The sequence below is a fragment of the Arachis stenosperma genome, chromosome 7 (genome assembly GCF_014773155.1).
Source record: "Arachis stenosperma cultivar V10309 chromosome 7, arast.V10309.gnm1.PFL2, whole genome shotgun sequence".
Classification (NCBI taxonomy): Eukaryota; Viridiplantae; Streptophyta; class Magnoliopsida; order Fabales; family Fabaceae; genus Arachis; species Arachis stenosperma.
In genome coordinates, this window is record NC_080383.1 from 1641816 (window position 1) to 1664209 (window position 22394).

Genomic DNA, 22394 nt, shown 5'->3' on the forward strand with positions numbered 1-22394 from the left:
ATTTTATTTTTTAAAATAAAATTAAAATTTTAGAGAATCAAAATCTTCATTAAAATTTTTTCTAATAACATTTAATGAGATAAAACTCAAGTAGTTAATAAAATTGAAAATGGATTCTTTTCAATTTTTTTTTTAATATTTAGAGAAATATAGTATCATCTTTTATTATTAATTTTATAAGTAAAACTAAAATTAAATATAAAAAAATAAAAAATAAAAAATTATAATTAATACCATCAAATTTTTTTTTTCTAAAAAAAGATCCACTCCCAATAAAATTTAATATGGATAAAACTCGAATAGTTAATAAAAGAGGACATCACCATAATATGTTGCCTTTTACGTTGTTATCTGTTGCTGAATTATTAGAGTTGAATACGAATAAAAATGCTGTGATTGACTATATAGATAACTAGTATAAAAAATGTTGTTTAGAAAGTTTTAAGTATTTAAAATTGATTAAGTAGAATTAAAGTTTTGAATGTAAATTTTACTAGTATATATATTCATATTTCATTTTATTTTATGATAGTGAATCTATTTTTGTAACTATGTATTAAGTTAGGAGTTTAATCTAATCTTTAGTTAGTTATAAATATTGAACATATTTAAAAAAAAGAGTAATATTAGGAAGACAAAAAAATTATCAGAACTTGTCTTATTTAACATTTAAATAATTAATAAATATTAAATAAAATAAATTATAATTATTTTTAACTAATTTTTTTTAGTTACCAAATATTTTTCGTACAAAAAAAAGTACTATACGTTACAGAGAGTATAAATTTTTTTAATATTATCATTGACCATCCTTTTTATTTTTTCAATCTAAATTCTAAACAATAGAAATTCATTCAATTTTTGAGAGATTCTATCATCTACTATTTATTGTTTAACAACAATTCATTCAATTTTTTTTATCTCTTTTTCTTTAATTATTTTATGATAATAAATTAACCTAGAGAAAAGAAATTTCTTTGACATCTACTATCTAGAGTGTATATAAGAATTTTTCTAAATTTTCTTATACTACTTCATTTTGCATTGTAGTTCCAACTCTACCCTCCTTGCATTTAATTACAGAAATGTCTTCTGGAGTTCCCAAACAATCAAACATCAATTTTCATACACTTCCCTTCCAAGTTTCAAAGTGCAGACCGGTTACAATTTCACTATTCACTGTTACAAAAGAAGAAAAGCATGCTTCTTCTCTTCATCTTCCTCTGTTCCTCGTTCACAGTGACATTGCTCCAATTTTTTCAGCTTCAGAAACCGAAAAGGCAATAACTTTTTCGAAACCCACTTTCCTTTTTCTCCAAAGTTCGAATTTTTTGCCCTTGTTATGTCAATTCAACCAAAAACCGAACCTGGGTCACCCCCCATTCTCTCATCAACCAGTAACAAAAGCTTGGAGACGATGAGCATTCCTGAGCTCATTCAAATTCTTCGAGTTAAGTGGCAAAAAGAGGATTATGACAGAGTTGAAGAGGTTTTGGTAGAAAGAGAGGAAAAACTTAAAACCAAGGCTGGTCAACTTGAAGAGAAGTTTCAGCTTCAGAGTCTAGCAAGGATTGATGCTGAGGATAAATTGAAGAAGAAAGAGCAACAGTGTGAGAAGGTACAGGGGCTTTATGAGACGTTGTTTAAAGGAGTGAAGGAAAGTGGGTTGGACAAGGCAACTATTGAGAATTTGAGGAAGAAGAACAAAGAGTTAGAGTGCGAGAATCTTAAGTTGTTGGAGTTGAAGAAGAAATGTGAGGTTGATGGCAATGCTGTTGATGAATTAAGGAAGAAAGTGGCCGAGTTAGAGGCTGAAAAGAAGAATAATTTGGATACCATTGCTGAGTTGAAAGATGAGAATGGGAAGTTGGTGGACGAGAAATTGAAGGCTGATTGTAAGTTTTTGGAATTGCTTGATAGGGTTGTGAAATTGGAGGAAAGTACAAAGCTTTTGATGAGTAATGCTTCTTTTGATGGAGAGCATGATATTAATGAAGCTGATGATCCTGGTTTTTCTTTTAAAGTCAAAGAAGAAGTGAAGGATTTCAATGATGAAGTTAATGATGGTTCTCTACCTTTGCAACACAAAGATTTTCATCAATCTTATGGTGCTGCAGCTGGTATTGAAATTCTACTTCAAATTCTCTTATGACTAAATCAATTAGTAATGTCCATTTTTTTTTATTGGTAGTACTCTGAAAATATTACTTTATAGTGATCTTTGCATTAATTACATAATTTTGTCAGGTTTTTAGGTGTGTAGGTCATGATTATGTTTGATCGAGTCTTAAGAGCAATATATTAGTCTCAACACATTGAACTAGTATTTTGGAAGCTGCATTAACAGAACATGTTCCCTTTTATATATATTTTAAATAACTTTTGAAAGAATGGGGAAATTTCTTCTAGTGATTTTACTATATGACACAAATTGACAACATAAATTCAATACAGAATTCAATTTACTTTGAAATCAAATTGTCATAGTGCTTATTGAAGTTTATCAGGTTGGTGCTTCCACAAGTATTAAGTTCATAACTACCAAGTTTACCAAACAAAATTATGTGAATAGGATAATGTTGATTATTTGTGCTATGTAAATAGAATATTGTTCCAATTTACTCTCTTTGATGTTCACTTCTTGTCTTGATTAGGAAAATCTTAATTACATGAGATTTGTGAGTATCAGAAAATTCTAAAATACTATTGTTGAAATTTTCTTTACCATTGTTGAGTAGATAAGCAAATTGATCAATTTATACAAGCAAGATCAGAGAGTTTCCTATTGTATATGTTATCCAAACTTGTTGAATGCATTATTCTTATACCATAGACTTTCAATTACATGAAATGCTTGAGATTAGTTTTACCTAAAAAATGTTGCAATAACTATAGGTATATATTTCATTCGGTTCTCCAATCTAGAATTCTTCAATTTCCATATCTTTGATGCAGCTGAGGTAGGATCCAAATTGCAAAATATCATTGAGATCAGTGACAGCGACCATGATGATGATAATATCCCTATTTCACGAGTAACACAAGCAAAAACTACTGAGTCACGCAAAAGAAAGTTCCCATTCTCACAATCTTGTTCTGACAGTAGGAGTGGTAGTTTTGGTTAACTCAGGTACATAGGTCCTGCATTATTAGACTCCTTTCTAAGGACTAAGGTATAATTCCTATACACATTCAAGTCAAAAATGGTTCTAAACTTCTAACTTCTCCTTTCATGGATTGAAAACAATGATGTGCAGATTGCTCTCTGTAGTCTAATACATGGAAGTTTATGTTAGTTCTTAGTCTTGAAAATGTTAGCACTCATTGTATAATGTATATAGTATTGGTTGATATGGTAATGTTTTGTATGTTATTTCTCTTTCATTTTCTGAATTTTAGACCTTCCGCTCCCAATCCTAAGCATTATATCACAAACTCACAAACTATTAAAATCAAAGGTGAGAGATTGCACTGTATTTTATCAAGTGTTGAAAAAACTGGAGAGGATCCATTTCCCCACTCATACATCCAATATTTTTAAGGGTTCTTATCCACCACTTGGTATTGCCAAGGTTCAACTTCAAACCCAGTGCAGCATATTAAAAAGTATGCTAATGCGTAATCTCAATTTGGCCTTAGCTGCATACAAATTTGTGCTTAATTTTGTTAGGTTGAATGATTTGCACTGAAATTTGTATTGGAAGCCCAACTCCTTAAGGATCCATTCAAGTAATTAACCGGATTTGGAACATGGGCCTAACCATGGCAGTGAAATATAAGAACCCATAGTAAGGAGTGTGTGAAAGTGGTGTAGGACCAAAAACAAATAATAATAATAATAACAAAATTTATCGGTTTTGGCGATCCACCGATCCATTTAGGGTATGTTTGGAAAGTTTTAAAAATAAAATTTTTTTAGTTTTTGACTTATGAAAAGTAGTAGTATTAATATTTAGTGCAATTTTTAAAATTAAATTATAGTTTTTTAAAAAGTAATTTAGGAGTTTATAGAGAAATTAAAAAAAATGATTTCTTTCGTAATATTACTATTTTTTATCATATTTTTATAAAATAAGTACTTTTAGAACAAAAAAATCCAAATACAAAATAACTTATTTATAAGTTACTTTTAATATAGCTATTTATTGTTTAAATTTTTTTTTAAAAAAAAATAATTAAGTTATTTATCTAAACTGATCCTTAATCTTCAATTCGACAAGTATTAATCTCCAATTTGATAAATTAATTAGAATTTTATTAAGAATAATAAATTACTGCGTTTATAATACGAGATTTAAATACCTCACGTTTGTTTAACCGAAATCCAAGTTGTATGTTATTGACCAATTAACACTTATCTATCACCAAAGATAACATGTGCATTTAGAGTACCTAATAATATTAGGTGCGTTCTTCGGTACCTAATTATTTTTGCCGAAATATTGTCGAAGAGATTATAATATTGACAAGTGGATACAAAATTGTTAGGGTAATAGTAAATTTTGTAGAATTTATAAACGGCGTTAATTTTTTGTGGTTTTTTTTTTAATTTAAAAGCGTATTGATAAAAATGTTGCTTAAAGAGAAAGTGTTACCCTAAATCGTTAACTTGGCTCTGATACCAATTTTATTACTAGTCTTTGATATATTTATAATTTTGATTTATAACTTTTCAATCTTGTTTTAGTTTATAATATTCTTTTTTGCATAGATTATTGTATATAAATTCTTTTATCTGTTTGTCTTTTTCTTTAATATAATTTCTCAAATCCTCAATAACTTCTTTTGTTTCTACACTTTCTCCTGTTTCTAAATATCTGTTTAATTTTTCAATTTCATTCTCCATTTTTTCTTTCAACAGCTTTAATTCTTTTAAGTCATAATATGGTGTTCCAGGCATTTATAATTTTTTTAAGTTTAATTCCAACTTGTTTATATTTATTCTTAATTCTATCCTTTTTATTATAAGATCAATTTCAATCTGAAGATTATTTAATTCCCTTTTATACTCCTTTATTTTACCTTTTAATTTTCTCGTCCTATTTCTTTTTATTTTATTTTCTGGTTTTTCAATCTTTTTATGCTTCATTATTTATTTTTAAAATTTCTGCAAACTCTATCATTGATTCATCACTATTTTCTAGAGATTCTATTAATTTCTCTAGCTCTTCCACTTCTCTTTTCAACTTATTATAGATTACTTTTAGGGCTTCAAATGCTCTTTGATTTATTTCAGAAAACTGTAAATAATTCAAACGATTTTCTCTTTCAAATAGCTCTTGTTTCTTGTCTTGATAAGTTACATATATTTCTTCTTTATTTATTGTCATAATATAGTGTTTAGGGTTTCATTTAATTTTTCGACCTTTTTTGTTAGTTCTTTTATTTCAGAATTTTCTTCTTTAATTTTCAACTTAGATAAACTTAAAGGGCTATTAATTTTAGATTCTCTTATTTGAAAATTCGATGAAACTAATTTTCCTTATGGTTCTTTTAATAATAGAACTGGGTTTTCAATAGCTTTATATTTTGGTATTTTTGTTTTTACAATTTTCTGAAATAATTCATCAACGTAAATTCTTTCTCTGTTTTTAAATATTATACTATGATGACTATTTGTTAAGGCATAATTTATTGCATATGTAATTGAAAATGGTTCATCATCTTGTTCCATTAGATTCTTTCTGTAAAATTTATAAGCTAAACTTATAGATCTTCCAAGATTTTCAGTTGATAAAGGTATAGTGTATCCAAGATGGGCATTGAATTTAACATTTACGTTTGCCAAGTTTCCATGAACAATTCCAATTATTTGATCTATTGGGTCATCAGTAATTCTTTTATCACAGATTGCTAAACTTATTGGTGAATTAATTCCTTTCATATATGTAGATTTGATTAAGACTTGTATAGTACTAATATGAATCCATCCAATTTTAGATTTTTTTTGTTGATCATTAATTTTCTCAATTTGTTTACTCAATTCTTCATCATTTATCAAAGCTATTTCAAGTTCTCCATTGGCGGATTTTATCTTTATAGGGGCTTCAAGTTGAATTTTTCCATAGTATATTATATTTTTTCTATTAAAAACTTCTTTTAAAAGATTTTGTTTATTAAAATTTTCATTTGATTTGAGATTTAATTCTGTTTTTAGAACAGCCTGTTTTTCATTATCCAATAAGGCAGATAATCTATAATAATCAGATTCTTCCGTTAATTCTAAGCTTTCTAAATAATTCATAACTAAGAGATTAGGATAAAGGCGTACCTCTCTGGAGAAAAATTTCCTTTATTTAGTATATTTTACATAAGATGTTTTTATCTTCAGAGGGGAGATGATACATATTAACTCCAGAGGGGAGTTTAAAACTATTTTTTCTTAAGAGAATTCTTTTGTCAGACTACAGAATCGCCTCGGTAGCTTCCTCCTTGCTCTCCTAGCATATGAGTACTCTTAGCCTTCTGCTTTCTGTTTTCTGCCCCTTCTACAATTGCCTAAACAATCTATTTATAATGGTTGGGTCTGATGGACAATTCACATTCTTACCCTTCTTATGACGTCATTGCTTACGTCATTGTTTATTATCTTGCACCAGCTACATTGTTGGTGCTCTATGACCTAAGCGCTTATGTCATTATGCAATAATGTCGAGGGATGCTTCAGATGCGCTGTCCTCTTCTTTTATGTGGGTGGATGCGCTGTCTTCTTCTTTTATCATGTGGGTGGATCCCATTTCATTATTGCTTTCCTCAGATATTTCTGAGACACACAACTGGCATTTGTGGTCTTCTCTGTTTTTTTATCAAATAGCAGAGATTCTTTTTTATCCCTTCAGGGAGCTTTTCTAAGAGTCCGGATAGATTGTAGAATGTAGATTCAAACTCTACCAAGAGTCTCATCTCTCTTTCTTCAATTTCATTTCTTTTACTGGACACAAGCAGAGTATTTCTGCTTTTATAATTGATTCTTGTGTGAGATTCTCTTGTTATCTTTTGAGTTCTTTCGAAGACCCTTGCTAGTGTGCTGGCTAGTCTACCTTCATGACTGTAGATTGTTAAATCTTGAACTTGATCAATTGGTTAAAAATTTTCTGGGAAGACAGACATGAATATTACTTGATGTGCTGGAATCAAGCATTCTTCTTCTTCATTAAAAATAGGTTGACTATTCGTAAATTTTACGGATATATCCCTTGGATTTACATTGTCAATCATATTTTTAAATTTCTTTACTGCATCAATGAATCCTGCAGGAAACTCACTAATAATTTTTAGATCATTAAAAATTAAAATTGTATCAATTAATCCATACTGAAAAAACTGATATGTGTCCGATGGGGAAGCATCTGGAAATATAATCAGCTTTGTCAGCTATTCTTTGGCAATAGGATAATATCCCAAAATTGCCCTTTTTTCTTCAGTCCAATTTAGGACTATGTTAAGGGTTTCTCTGAGATTTGATCTACAGACCCTTTTCTTTTCCTTGATTTCAGTTCTTGTAGGAATATTTCTTATTATTCCTGTTCTCTGGGCTTGAATCGGAGCTTTATCTGCTCTTTTTAGAGTTTGTTCTGGATGAAGAACTTCATATTCCCTGAAGGATTCCTTTGCCTCTTCTAGTGTTGAAAATCCTCCTTTATGAACTATTTTTGATTGATGCGTGAATGGTGCTGCTTTTTCTCAGGCATCATATACTCCTTTCATGGGGCCATTATAAATCACATAATATTTTTTGTCTTGTGTGGATTTTTTAATAATTTCAGCAATTGTTTTATTTTCTGAAATTTTTTCTTCACCTGGTTTGTCTACCATGCTTAACTGGCTGAACTCTGATGGTTTTGCTTGTTGTGTTGATTTCATCGCTTCAATAGCCTTCTTGAGGGATTGGATCTGTGTCCTTATTTGCTGGCAATGCTTGCATTTTTTGAGTTCTTGCTCATATTTTTGAATTTCTTGATCTAATGCGTTGTAGACGAACTCCATTCTCTTGTTAATGTATCTGCAATAACATTTTTGTCACCCTTAATATATTCAATTTTTATTGGATATTGTAACAAAAATAATTGCTATCTTACCAATCGTCCATGATTATAATCAACTTTTAAATTATATCGTATGAAACCTGTTAGGTAACTTGAATCTGTCCTTAACGTAAATTCTCTGGGTAGTAAATCAATTTTCCATTTCTTAAGAGATTTAATTGCTGATAGAGTTTCCTTTTCATGAGTGGTATATCTCTGTTCTGTTGGAGTAAAAGTTCCCGAAATATACCTGCAAAGTAATTCCTTTGGGGAATATTTAGAATCTAGTGATTCTTTTTCTTGTTCCAAACTTTTTATAGTTTTCTTAGCTTTTAGACATCCTGACCAGGTTATGTCTGAAGCATCTGTTTCTACTATTAAGTAGTCATTTTCTTCTAGAATATAAAGTTCTGGAAATTTTTCACAAAGTTCTTTAATTCTTTGAATTCGCATACTATCTTTTTCATCCCATTTCCATTCCTTTTTAGTACTTATTTTTGAAAATAAGCTTTTAGTGTATTCTGTTATATTCTTTAAAAATCCTTGATCGGAAATATAATTTATACACCCTAAAAATCTTTGTAATTGTTTTCTATCTTCTATTTTATTAGGAAATAAATTTACCTTTTCTAGAACATTTGGTTGAAATTTTAGCTTACATTGAGTAGATAGAATTAATCCAAGAAACTCTACTTCTTGTTTTGCTATTCTTGCTTTCTTTTTGCTAAGAACTAATCCTTTTTCTTTGCATCTTTCTAAAACTATTAATAATTTTTGAAGATGATCTTCCTTATCCTGTTTTGTAAAAATTAGTATATCATCAATGTACACTAAAACAAATTCATTTAACTCTTTTAGATTTTCTTCCATAAATTTTTGATAAATACCTGGGGCTTGTTTTAATCCGAATGGTAATACATTCCATTCATAGAGCAACACACTTGTTGATTCCTTTGTTGGGCAAGTAAAAGCAGTTAATTTATTTGTTTCTTCGTCTAAACGAAGTTGCCAATATCCTGATTTTGCATCAAGAGATGAAAACCAAGTTGCTCATTTGATTTTTTCTAAAATAGAATCTTTTCTTGAAAGTTTATGAGCATCACCAATAGTTACTTCATTCATCTTCTTATAATTAATAACCATTCTTCGTTTTTCCCTTTTAATTTCATTATTGTTTTCGACATAAAAGGCTGGAGCCACATGAGGACTTTTACTTAATCTTATAATTCTTTTTTCCAAAAGATCTCTACATTCTAATGAGAACTCTTCTCTATCTCTTGCGGAATAAGAAATTTTATTTGGAACATTTATCTCTTTTGTAGGATCTTTTAATTTAATGCTTACTAATTCGTTATTTGTATTTTTAATATCTAAAGGATTTTTAGCACAAATTTCATCCAAAAGTTCTTCTATCTTTATTTCAAGATTGTTTTTTGGAATATTTATCTGAAAGTATAAATTTAAATAACATGTCTCTAATATAGAAAATATTTTAAATTTTAGGATCTTATCTATAGTAGTAGTTGGTATTTTTATACGTTTTGATTTTTGATTTACTGAAGAATCGTGTGGAGCTTTTAAAACTATATATGTTAATTCTTGAATGAATGGATGATATACCTTTAAAAAGTTATTTCCTATGATAAAATCCATTCCAGAATCTAACATATATATAGATGGAACAATGAACTTATAATTTTGAATAAAAATTTCAGCCATCTCTGCTTTTTGGTCAATTTTATGTATTGATTTGTCAGCTATTCTAACTCTTAATGGTTTCTTTAATTTTTTCCAATCAAGTTTTATATTTGAACTAGCAAAGCATTGTGTTGCTCCAGAATCTATAAAAGCATTTATAAACTTTTCTGTTATTTTTATAGTAATAAATGTGACATTATTACTCAGTCTCTGAGTCTGTTTTTGAGACATATTCAAAAATATAGTCTAGGTTATCATCAGATTCCTCTAAAGGTTCCATGAAACAAGACTTAGCAATTTCTATTTGTTTAGTAAGATCCTTTTTATCCTTCTTTTTCGGACATTCATTTGCATAGTGTCCTTCTTCTTGGCAATACCAACACTTAGAATTTTCTTTTTTATTCGGGCAATAGTCACTTTTTTGTCTTTTGTTTTTATTGTTATTTCTTTTTCTAAAATATCTCTTTTTTCTCCAGTTTGGATAGTATTTTCTTTTTCTAAATTGGTATTTTCTTTTTCTTTGAAAATTTTTATAAAACCCATATTTTTGGGATATCTCTTCATTATCCTGACAGCAAATTCTAATTATATTTGCAAATCTTTTTTGAGTTGCTTCTTGCATACAACGTTCTTTTATTTCCTCTCTTATTGCAGAGGTTGCTCCACCAAAATTATTTTCAATTGTCCCTTTATTTATTTCTCTTATAAATCTTCCCATTATAAATTCATTAGCAGGATATGGAAGTTTTGTTATATACATACTAAAATAATGATTTTTATCTTCTTCTTTTAATTTGTAATAATGTATTCTATATTCACATATATAAGACCCCACATTACATAGATCATATATCTGAATATTAGCTAAATGGTTTTTTGCTTCTTGATATTCTTTATTATAAACTTCTTATCTATGATCTATAATATTTTTTCCAAAAAATTCTTTATATAGAATCATCATTATATATAATATCTTATCATAAGCTGTTGTTTTTGTTGCTAATTCTTCTATTATTTGGTTTTCTATTGATGTCATATAATCTCTTATAGTTCCTTTAGTATGAAACCTATGTAATTCCAAATATCTCTTCCAGACAATTCACTAAGTTTTGGATTAGTAAAGGCTTCTAATAAAAAGGAATTTAACCAATTTTCGAAAAAAAAATTTTCATTCTTTTTACAATCTAAGTCAAGCATTATTTCTCCTTCCATTTCCTGGATTTTAGGAACGTATTTTGATGGTATTTTTGTATATTTTGAATCTTTATTTATAAATCCTTTTTTAAAAGCATAATTATCAAAACCTGTTTCCCATTTAAATTGAGATTGATTATCCTTAGATGTTCCAGCTTCATTTTTTACTTGTATTGGAATTGCTGGTTCTTCGTCACTTGAATAATCTAGGATGTGTTCTTCATTTTCTATATTTTCAGAATTTACTAATTCTTCTTCTATTTGAAAACCATGTTCCATAATATTATTTTCTTGAGCCATTTTTAATTGTTTAAAAAGCATTGTAACTTCTTCTAATTTTTCTTCTATATTCATAATTTCAATGGTGGTTTTACTTTTAAATCTGTTAGGTTGATTATATTTTGACACTTTTTTTCTTTGGGATTCTCTTTTTCCTTATTTTTTTGAAATTTTATGGATACTAATATTTCTTCAAGCATATCTACTATAGAATTTAATTGTGGGTTAAAAGTATGATAAAGATGTTGGGAATCATTTTCATGGTAACATTTTTTTGAAATTTCGTGTGAAAAATAAGTTTTTTCTGGTTTTTGAAATCTTTCAATAAAACTTATAGTAAAATAAAGATTTTGAGAAAAATTATTTTGTATTGATTTTAAGAATTTGGTGTCATTACAATTAACATTAGTTAAAATCATTAATTTTTGATCTATTAATTTTGATAATTTAATTATTTCTTCTCTTAAATTTTTTAATTTACTTTTTTCTATTAGATGACGCTTTTCTTTGTGAAGAGTTACCACTTTTAAATTCAAAAATAACGATCTGCTACAAGGCTAATAACGCTATCCCGTTAATAAATTAACTGCTGGGACCCATTTTTTATTTTTCGGCAACTTCGGCAGCAAACTAAAGGCACGGGAGAATTCGCTTAATATTTATCTATTTCGGTCGTTATTATGGGACCCTGCCCCTTGATTTGGGAGCACAGCAGAAGGCACCTATCTATATTATATTCTTATCGGTAATATTAGGGAAAAAAAATAGTTGAAACTTTTTTTATTTAACATTTAATCCTATGTTAAATAAAAAAATTTTAGCTAATTTTAGCTAATTATTGTTTGTTACCAAACATTTCTGCATTATTATATATATACACGCATAGTATAAATATTTTGTACTGAAGAAACATGAAAAATATGGTATGGAAGAGGTTCTAACTTCTAAGTCAATCAAAGAATCCTGCATCTATACAAGCAATATATAAATTATAACACCTACGCAGCCATGTGGTTTATTATTGTTGTTGTTGTATACAGCTATTTTCATTTATTATCATTATTATTAGTTAGGTTAACTTTCAAGTTTTAAAGATGTTATTATGAGTCTATTTCTTCAATTGAAATGATTTCATTTCAAATAAATAAATTTTTCCAAAAAACTAATACGTGTAAAATTTTCCTATGAATTAACCTTTAATTTATTTTAAAAGATCTTATTATTTGTATTCATTCTATTCGATACAATAAAGTGCATCATATATATATAGTAAACAAAAATACATGTTAACATTACGTATGAAATAAAAATATAAAAATATACAAAATATTTTTTATTTAATAAAAAATTATAATTCCTTTTAAAAATCATATTTATACATGCATCCGTTTCATACTTTATAAGGAAAAAACTCATATGAAGTCGACTTCACGTGAAATTGATATCTGAGAATCGTTAGATAAAAATTTAGTCAAATCAGTCAAATTATCTAACGAACAATTTCACGTGAAATTGACTCCACCTGAGTTTCGACCGCTCTATAAATATATAGAAGCACCAGCTTAATTTTATAATCACTTAGCTCTCACTTTCTCTACACATTTGATTTCTTCATGGAGCATCATCACTACTCCTCATCATCCTTACCCTTCTTTCTATTTTCATTAATAATCTTCATCCTTTTCATATCACAACTTCTCAAATTGTTAGCTAAGAAATCCAAAGTCACAAGCAATAAAAAAGAGAAGCTTCCTCCGGGGCCATGGACACTACCTCTAATCGGTAGCATACACCACTTAGTTGGAAAATCTCTACCCCATCATTGTATGAGAGACTTAGCAAAAAAATATGGTCCTCTCATGCACCTTAAGCTCGGTGAAGCATCAATCATGGTGGTTTCTTCTCCAGAAGTTGCCAAAGAAGTGTTTAAAACCCATGATATCAACTTTGCCGAAAGACCTAGACATTTAGGTGCAGATATCTTGACCTATGGTTCCACCAACATAGCCACCGCGCGATACGGTGGCTATTGGAAGCAACTAAGAAGAATATGCTCAATGGAACTTCTTAGCCCTAAGCGTGTGAGTTCATTCAAATCAATAAGGGAAGAAGAGGTAATGAATTTGATAATATGGATTTCTGATAATAATGGATCTTGTGTTAATCTTAGTGAGAAAGTTGCTTCTTTGACAAGTGCAATCACTGCTAGGGCAATTTTTGGAGAAAAGTGTAAGTATCAAGAAGAATTCATTTCATTGTTGAAGAGTCTTGGAAAGATTGTGGAACGGGTTTTTGTTGTGTTTAGTCTTTTTCCGTCTCACACGTGGCTCCATTGTATAAGTGGAGTTAAGAATGAGGCGGAAAAAGTGCATAAACAATTTGATATCGTAATTGAAAATATTATAAAAGATAAAATAAAAAGGATGAAAAATAACGAGGATGATGAGGAAAAATCTGACAAAGTGGATCTTCTTTCTATTCTCCTAAATATTGTGGAAGATCATGGAGCTTATGAGTATCCTATGACAACCAACAATGTCAAAGCTATTATTTTTGTAAGTGTACATTTTGTTCTTTATTTTTTGTTTGTGATATTTCCATATTTTTTATCCTTTTATTGGGAGTTAGGATTATTTGTGACATGATTATCATATATAATATATACATCACTCTCATGCATGCATATATAAGAGCGGAATAATTTTGTCTACATATAAGTAGCATACCATAAATTAAGAAAAATAAAAAAATTCTCAGAGAGAGAATCAACTAAAAAACAGTTTAAATTTATTTTATTTAATATTTATTAATTAAATAAAAAAAAATTTCCTCTAACATTATAGTAATTATATTGTTGTTTCTTGGTCCATAGAGTAAATGAGTTTTAGGCATTATTAGCTAGTCAGAAGGTTGGAGTAGGTGGATATGTTGCACCAGAAGCATGCTCTGCATTTCTCTAATATTACTATTCACATAAAGTTGTTTAACTTATTAGCTATTAAAGGAATTGGTTATTTAATATTCAATGGTGAGTGGCAGGTATATGAAACCTAACAGCAATCAATAAGAAGTTAAATAGTCTAGTAAGTGAAAATTTAAATGTCTTCATGTCACCTCAAAATTTCTTTCCCTCTGAGAGTAGTGTTGTTATTGTTTTTTATTAGTAAGGATTAAGTATACATACAAGTAAAAACTCAGATGCAGTCCACTTTACGTGAAGTTGATAATTAAGAGCCGTTAGATGAAAATTTAGTCAATTAAGTCAAATCATTTAACAGCTTCAATTATCACTTCATATGAAGTCATCTGTATCTGAATTTTCAACTCCTAACACGATATAATCACCTAAATTAGAGTTGAAATAACATTATTAATGTATGATAAAACTTAAAACACTCATTTAATTTACATGCCTCATCAGGATCTATTTGGAGCCGGAATTGAAACATCATCTGCAGTGATAGAATGGACGATTTCTGAGCTCATGAAGAATCCAGAAGCAATGGCAAGAGCTCAAGAAGAAGTTAGAAAAGCTTTTGGCATCAAAGGATATTCATCAACGTCATCATCTCTTGAGAAACTACCTTATCTAAAAGCGGTGATCAAAGAGACAATGAGATTACACCCTCCATTTCCTTTACTCCTTCCAAGAGAATGCAGAGAGACATGTGAGATCAACGGCTACACCATAGCCGCTGGAAGCCAAGTGATAGTAAATGCATGGGCGATCGGAAGAGATCCTAATCATTGGGGTGGCGAAGAAGATGCTGAGAGATTCCGTCCCGAAAGGTTTCTAGAATGTTCCATTGATTACAAAGGCTCTGATGTTGAGTTCATACCCTTTGGTGCTGGGAGGAGGATATGTCCAGGCATATATTTCGCTGTTTCAAGCATTGAAATTTGCGTTGCACAACTTTTGTATTATTTTGATTGGAAAGTTCCAAAAAATGGAGACATTGAAGGAGAATTGGATATGACTGAATATTTTGGGAGCACAGTAAGAAGGAAGAATGATCTTATCTTAGTTCCCATTCCATGGAATAGTAGTAATAATAACTAATAACAATTTAGCTCCAGTTGTGGCCAACAATTGATGCATATCCAAGACGAGATTCGAACACCTAACACTTATTTAAGCGGATTAACAAACTTGATTTAAATATATATTATTATTGATTGATGATATGGTAATGTTTTCTATGTATCTTATTTTCTTTTATTTTTTGAATTTTAGACCGTGTGGGTAGAATATAATTTGTACTTGCCTTTGTTAAATGATTTGGATTTTGGGCTTAACTTTATACTGAAAGTCCAACTCCTTAAGAAAACCCAGTCAATTAATTAACCGAGTTTGAAACCTGGGCTTAACCTACATAGAGACCTATAAGAACCCATAGAGTATTAGGCCTAAAGGAAAAAAAAAAACTAAAAATTAAAATAATGAAATAATTTAATCTAGCGGAATTTAGTACTAAAGTAGCACTACTTTCGAACTTTGAGTTCGACAAGAATTTTGTTCATTTTTTTTGTTTTAATTTGTCTCTACCAGTTCAGTTATGATGTATAAAATCAAAATGAGTTATTGGTAAATTTTCTATAAGATATAATAAAAAATATTTGATTTGTTTTTACATTTACACTAATGATATTTTATACAAAAAAAAGTACTGAAATAAAGAAGATAGAAATAATAAAATAAAAAATAGAATTGTATTAAAAAAAAGCCACTTTCTTTATGCATTAGTTATCACAACAATTAATGAATGCTAAATAAAGTAAGTTATGGTTATTTTTGGCTAATTTTCTTTTGGTTATCAAATATTTTCGAAAAATAAAGGAGACCTACTGTCGTTATCTATCATCATCATTATTTGTATTCGTCTGTCGTCTTCTATATAATAAAGTACACGGTAATTGGGTAAATACGTAATAGAAAAAATATGAAGAAGTATAGAGAGCTAATACATGTTTCGTATAATGTATATAATGGGGTTAATTTTAAATTAAAATTAAAGTATCGGATATTTATTTAAAGCTGTTCATATATAGTTATTTTAGAATAATAAAGGTGTATTTGGGTGAATAATTTTAAGTATTTTAAATTGGATGTTCGATTCAGTAGAATATCAGATGTTTATTATCCCTGGTATTCGGATGGTTATTCTGGATAGTATAGGTGTATTGTGTTTGATAAATTAGTAGTATTTTATCCTGGATATTTGAACCTGTACGATAATGATAGTTACTTCTTCTTATTGGACCAAAGAATTAGCCCACAGTATACATTGTATACTTATTCCATTGACTCCCTAACATGATTCAATAAATAATTAAATATATACTAACTTAAGGTGTGAAACAAAAAAAAATATACATAAAATATTTCTTTACTTTTTTAGTTGTCCATGATATCCTCTAATCCGACAGGTCAAAGACTAATCTATTGCAGATTGAAATTCTATTTAAAGGTCTATCATTGGTTAATGGATTGCTGCATGCACAACCCGACACTTGCTAAAGCATTATTACTCCTTTTATAAATCCTGTATAGGTCTCGATGGTGTCTAGTTTAATCTAACAATTCATTGCTTTCTCTCTCTTATTTATTTTTAATCCCACTTATAGAATCAAATGTAAGATATCACATTAAATTCTGTCAAGTGTTAAAAAAACTGGAGAGGATCCATTTCCTCGACTCTATATATATAAGCACTTACTAATTGGAACTTCAATTCATTTTATAAACACTTAAGTCTCTCTTCTGATCTTTCTCTACACATTTGCTCATGGAGAATTTTCACTCATCATCCTTACCCTTCTCTTTATTTTCATTAATAATGTGCTTGTTTGTGCAGTTTCTTTGTCCAACTGCACAGAGCTGGAGGTTTTAATTCTTGGCAACAATCGAATAGAGGATACCTTTCCCTACTGGCTTCAGAATTTGACATCTTTGAAAGTGTTGGTCTTAAGAGGCAATAAGTTTTATGGTCCTGTTGGTAATAACTTGACAACCAAGCATCCATTTCCAAGTTTAATTATCTTTGACGCATCAGGCAACAATTTTAGTGGCCTGTTGCCAAAAGACTTCATTGAGAATTTCCAAGCCATGAAGAATGTTGTTCATGCTGAAGTGGGAAGTGTTTTGATTGAGTTACATGAATAGTGGCTTTTACTCTGCAATAAGTTATGAAACTCAACCTGAGTATGCTAACTCAGTGATAGCAACAATTAAAGGGGTCAGCAGAGCTTACACAAAAATTCCAACCATCTTTGCATATATTGATTTGTCAGAGAACAAATTTGAAGGAGAGATTTCAAATGTTATTGGAGAGCTTCATGTACCCATAACAAACTCATTGGTTCTATTCCTCAATCCATGGGATATTTGACAGAACTTGAATCATTGGACCTCTCATCGAATATGCTCACAGGTCGGATCCCAAATGAATTGATCAATCTATACTCACTGTACTTTAAACTAGTTAACTGTTGATTACAAACTAATTTTTCAAAATTCTATAAAAATCAAAGGAAAAAACTTCTTTCTGTAAAGGATTGGATGCTATATTCAAAAACAGTCTCTTATTCATGTTTCCTCTTACTTCTTTCTAAGTATAATATCTGTAAATGCACCCTTTTTTGCGCTCCTTTTTCCCTCATAACGTCTCATTGTTTCTTTTTTTTTTTTTTTTTTTGCTTCCTTTGTAACTAAACAAGGTTGCAATTTTGCTTCTCACTGAAATCACTCCAAAAAGTATAGCAGTGCATAATGCCACGGAGGTGGCTCGGTTTGTGGTATGTTGTAAATTTTTTGCCCTTTCTTCTATAATCTTTGTGAGCAGAAATGTTCCTGATTTAAGCATTTGTGTTTATCTTGCATGTTTTCTGTTTACATGCTTCTTTTCAAATTCTTTCTATAACAAATATTGATTATAATGTCCTTAGGTCAGGCCAGTGGCATGGCTTTCCTTGGTATTGTATCCTGTGGGGAGAGTTGTTACTTATCTTTCAATGGGGATGCTGAAAATGCTCGGCTTAAAAGGAAGAAGGTCTGCTTGAAAGATATCTAGGAATTAATCTTTTCTTATCATATTGTATCTAATACTTCTTTTACATCTTTATGAAGTTTCGTGACATCTAATCTTAGTTTGTATGCAAAATTTTAGTCCCTTCTTTTCTCGGCCTTCAAATTTGCAATGATAGTTCAAACTACAAAGAGTTTTGTTTCCAATGTGGTAACTGGATCATGATATGTTTAATAGGGTCCATGTTTTTGAGCAACGTGTTGATAATATAACGGGAATAGCATATGCAATGGATCTGTTGGATTATGTTAAGAAGGTTGGGAGATTTTCTTTCTCTTACTTATTGTTAATTATAAGTGCTTTGCCTATTAATTTTATCCCCCAATCTCATAGTTTGCAGAATTATAATCTGTTTGGTTTTGAAGGGCGATTTGCTAGAAAGTACTACAGTTGGAGATATGGCTCACAAGCCTGCATATTTCGTACCCGGCAACTTATTCTATCTTGTGTTCGCACAAAATATACTAGAGGTTATAGACACAAACAAATTCAGTAGGTTTAATCATATGATTTAATTTTGAACAGTCTTTACATTTTAAATTCAGTAGTTCATTTGAAATTATATGATGACTTTTGAGTGTTATGAAAATGGTAGTTGAGATGTAAATCTCATCCTTAGTGTAAATCAGTCAATTTGTGGTTTTATGAAGCTATTGGGTTATGCTTGATAGCAACACACTTATATCTGTTTTATTGATTTAGAGTGTTTGGTGAATACATTCTTATTAGTTGTTACTGGTATTTTCAGATTCAATGTCCGTTTGGAATCTTCTTAGAGAGTTCCGAATCAGGAAGGTTCACATGGCTGTTGTACTTAATGAGTATGGCGGAACTGTGGGGGTCTGTAATCTGCATATAAGTTCTAGAAGTCTTCACCTTGTGATGCTTACGGAATCTATATATATATTTCTATTTACAGATTGTAACTCTTGAAGATGTTGTTGAGGAAATTGTTGGTGAAATCTTTGATGAAAATGACTCAAAGGTAAGGCTTAGTATAAGTCATTGCACTTGATTCAGATATTCGTGGCTTATTACGCATTTCTCGCATTATATGTAGGCTATTATTAGCCTTTAGCTTTTTGTAGTTCTTACAGTTAGTGTTGCAAGTGTGATGAGTGTTGAATTTAGTCTCACATCAAAGAAAATAAGGAAGAGTGAGGAGTTTATAAGATGAGAGACCCATTAACTTGACCTTGGTTAACCCAACACTTGTTTAAATCTTTATGGCCACAACTCTATGCTGCTTAATGATGACATGCTGATTTACCATAAGAAAACTTCTTTATGTACTTTCGGGGTGATTCTACAGGAGGAGATTCAGAAAAAAACTGGTTACATAGTAATGCGACTGAAGATTTGAACATCAAGATGCCAGAGGTTCTTTTCTTTTGATTTACATATTTATCTTCAGCATCTCATCTTGTTAATAGGTCTAAAACAAAAGATTAAGTAGTTTGGGGATTTCACATTAGAACTTAGAATATAATTGGTATGAACCAATACTTTTAAAAGCTTATACTATTATTTTTTTGGTGACTAAAGCTTAAACTATTATGATAAGTTGTCTGTAGTAGTTTGGAACATTTGTGCATTTGCTATATTTTGAAGAGACTTATACAGTTAAGGTTAAATAGATTTTATATGTTAATTAAATGTGCTTATTAGCAGTATGGTAAATCTGATTTAGAATTTCGGGTCTCTTAATATATATAAGATGCTGCTACTATTTCAGGGTCACCAATATGAGACAGTGTCAGGCTTTGTATGCGAAACATTTGGATACATCCCAAGGACAGGTGAATCGATCAAAGTGTCTCTTGAACGAGAAGATGAAGATGATGATAATGAGGAGACCAAGTCTGACAACCAGGACTCGAAACAGAAGAACCAGATTTTTAAACTCGAGGTAATCAATTTATTGCTGCCTGAAAATTCTCACTCAAAATCTTAGCTTGTGTCTATCGAATTTAGTGGGTGTGGAAATAAGCAAGTTCAATGTTACTGCTGTTAATATTGCAAGGGTGAGGAGTGTTAAAGTTATCAAAGAAAGTAAGAAAGAGTGAGAAATTTATAAGATGAGAGATCCATTTACTTGACATCTTAAAGGTTTTGAGTTGGACGTGGTGTCTTCTTATTTTATGTTATTTTGCTGCAGATACTAGCTGGAAATGCCAGAAAAGTGAGAGCGCTGTTCGGTTCGATGGAGATGCATTTGCGAAGAGACCGCAGCACGAGATTTCTAGCGAGTATATAGATGATCAGGAAAATTCTGACAGAGATTAAGGTTCCCTCTTTTCATTTTTTGTTCTTCTTCTTCTTTGTATCTATTTGGCATGTTTTGGTGCCATTTTTGCAACACCATGTAAGATGGGAAGGTACATATTGAAAATGAGAATCAATAATGTGAACACATTCATAATTTTGTTCAAAAGGGAATGGGGGGTGTTTACACCAATAAGCCTTGTAACTCAATTGAGATTAGCCCTTGTTGCAAGTTTTGAAATCATGTGTGTGATGATCATCATCATAATGAGGGATTGATCTTCTACTTAACTCCTTTATCATTTGTTTGCACATTTAGGGCTTGTTTGGGTGAGCTTCTAAGAAAAGATCTTTTTTCAAGTTATCTTTTTTTAAAAGATCTTATAGGGAAATAAAAGTAATTTTATGTTTGGATATCTCATGTAAAAAGGTCTTTTTATCTATCAATTATGTTTGGGTATAATAATATAAAAGTATTTTTTTATTTATTACATGAAAAACATCTTTTTTTTAAAGAAAAAAGATCTTTTAAAAAAAGATGTAAATTACAGCTTCTCAAAAAAATCTTTTTTTTGATTTTACTAGTGCTTTTACTTTTACTACTAGAAATTTGCCAAACACGTTAAAAAATAAAAAAAGATCTTTTTTCATTGAAAAAAGATCTTTTTTTTAACAATGGCGTCCAAACATGCACTTAATGTCATTGCACCTCCAAAAGAAAACTCAGGTGAAAATTTTCATGAATTAGTTTCATGTGCAAACTTACCCATCGAATTTATTTATGAAAAGTTTTCTTTTTTTTAATCCGCTAATCAAGAAAATTTATTTTGACAAAACTTTTATATATTAAATAATTTCGGATAAACGGTGGAGTATATCACTTTTCATATTACTTATTAGTATTTAAAAAAAAGAGTTAATCTTAACATCCCAAAATGGTGCAACTAAAATATAGCAAAGTATCTAAATCTATCACTAGAACTATATTGAATAGAGAGAACAAAACGTGCTTGAATATCAATATTTTAATATGAATAACAAAATGCTCATTGAGACATTGAGTCAAAGTTTATCTCCCTTAAAAAAAAAGGTCTTTGTTTCCGTGTGGATCCCCCGCTTAGGTTGCTATATAATATAGTCTTATGTTATTATTATTTCTTTGTCGTTTTACTTATTGGTATCCAAATCCAACAACTATTTGGTGTTCATATTGCAGAGCTAGCTGTTGCAGCAGTAAAACTATGATCATACATAAATTGTTTTAGTTTAGAGTAGAAATGATGTACTTAAGATTAGTTAATTGGATTGCATTGCATCTTAGTTGGATATAAATCCTCATTAGTTGCTTATTATTTACCATTATATCATTCTTGCCTCTTTTCTTCAGTCCCAAGTAAACCAGTTTCTGTTGAACCAAATCAATATCAGGCCATGGGGTCTCTTTTGTTGCTGCAATTTCAAATCATTTTGTGTCTACATCTGTTCTTCACTTCTTGAGTTCTTTCTCTTCGTCTTTGTCTTTGTCTCCGCCTTTATGCCATCCTGACCAAAACTCTGCCTTGCTTCAACTCAAGAACTCGCTAAAAGTTGATGGAAGGGAAAATGGACAGATTGCTGTTCGTGGCCTGGTGTCACGTGTGAATCCACGTCTGGTCACGTGATTGGTCTCGACCTCAGCTGGCATGGGCTTGAAGGTAAAATCAATTCTACAAGTAGTCTTTTCTATCTTACTCATCTCCAAAAGATCAACCTTGCTCACAATAGTTTATATGGTCCTCTATTACCATCTCAGTTTGGCAGGTTTGTGAATCTTACACACTTGAACTTGTCTTGGTGTTCTTTTGAAGGT

At 30.0% G+C, this 22394-nt stretch overlaps 2 protein-coding genes and 1 long non-coding RNA gene across 3 annotated transcripts; all 3 read left to right on the forward strand.

Moving 5' to 3' along the window:
• Positions 1-1112: 1112 nt before the first annotated feature.
• Positions 1113-3313, forward strand: LOC130941981 (uncharacterized). The gene is made up of 2 exons (XM_057870641.1): positions 1113-2120; positions 2956-3313. The coding sequence occupies exons 1-2, from the start codon at positions 1343-1345 to the stop codon at positions 3123-3125; spliced, it is 948 nt and encodes a 315-aa protein (XP_057726624.1). The 5' UTR covers positions 1113-1342; the 3' UTR covers positions 3126-3313.
• Positions 3314-12808: 9495 nt separating this feature from the next.
• On the forward strand, positions 12809-15328 carry LOC130942022 (desmethyl-deoxy-podophyllotoxin synthase-like). The gene is made up of 2 exons (XM_057870694.1): positions 12809-13750; positions 14617-15328. Exons 1-2 carry the CDS (start codon positions 12809-12811, stop codon positions 15253-15255), a joined length of 1581 nt encoding a protein of 526 aa, XP_057726677.1. The 3' UTR covers positions 15256-15328.
• Positions 15329-19063: 3735 nt separating this feature from the next.
• LOC130940787 (uncharacterized) lies at positions 19064-19630 on the forward strand. Its single transcript, XR_009070409.1, has 3 exons — positions 19064-19120; positions 19200-19265; positions 19593-19630. It is a non-coding gene; the product is annotated as an uncharacterized LOC130940787 (long non-coding RNA).
• The last annotated feature ends 2764 nt before the right edge of the window (positions 19631-22394 follow it).

Excerpts from the sequence above, each read along its gene's own strand:
- LOC130941981 (XM_057870641.1), top strand. The coding sequence starts at position 1,343 with ATGTCAATTCAACCAAAAACCGAACCTGGGTCACCCCCCATTCTCTCA. Across the intron at positions 2,121-2,955 it reads ATCTTATGGTGCTGCAGCTG|CTGAGGTAGGATCCAAATTG; the intron begins GTATTGAAATTC and ends TCTTTGATGCAG.
- LOC130942022 (XM_057870694.1), top strand. The coding sequence starts at position 12,809 with ATGGAGCATCATCACTACTCCTCATCATCCTTACCCTTCTTTCTATTT. Across the intron at positions 13,751-14,616 it reads ATGTCAAAGCTATTATTTTT|GATCTATTTGGAGCCGGAAT; the intron begins GTAAGTGTACAT and ends ATGCCTCATCAG.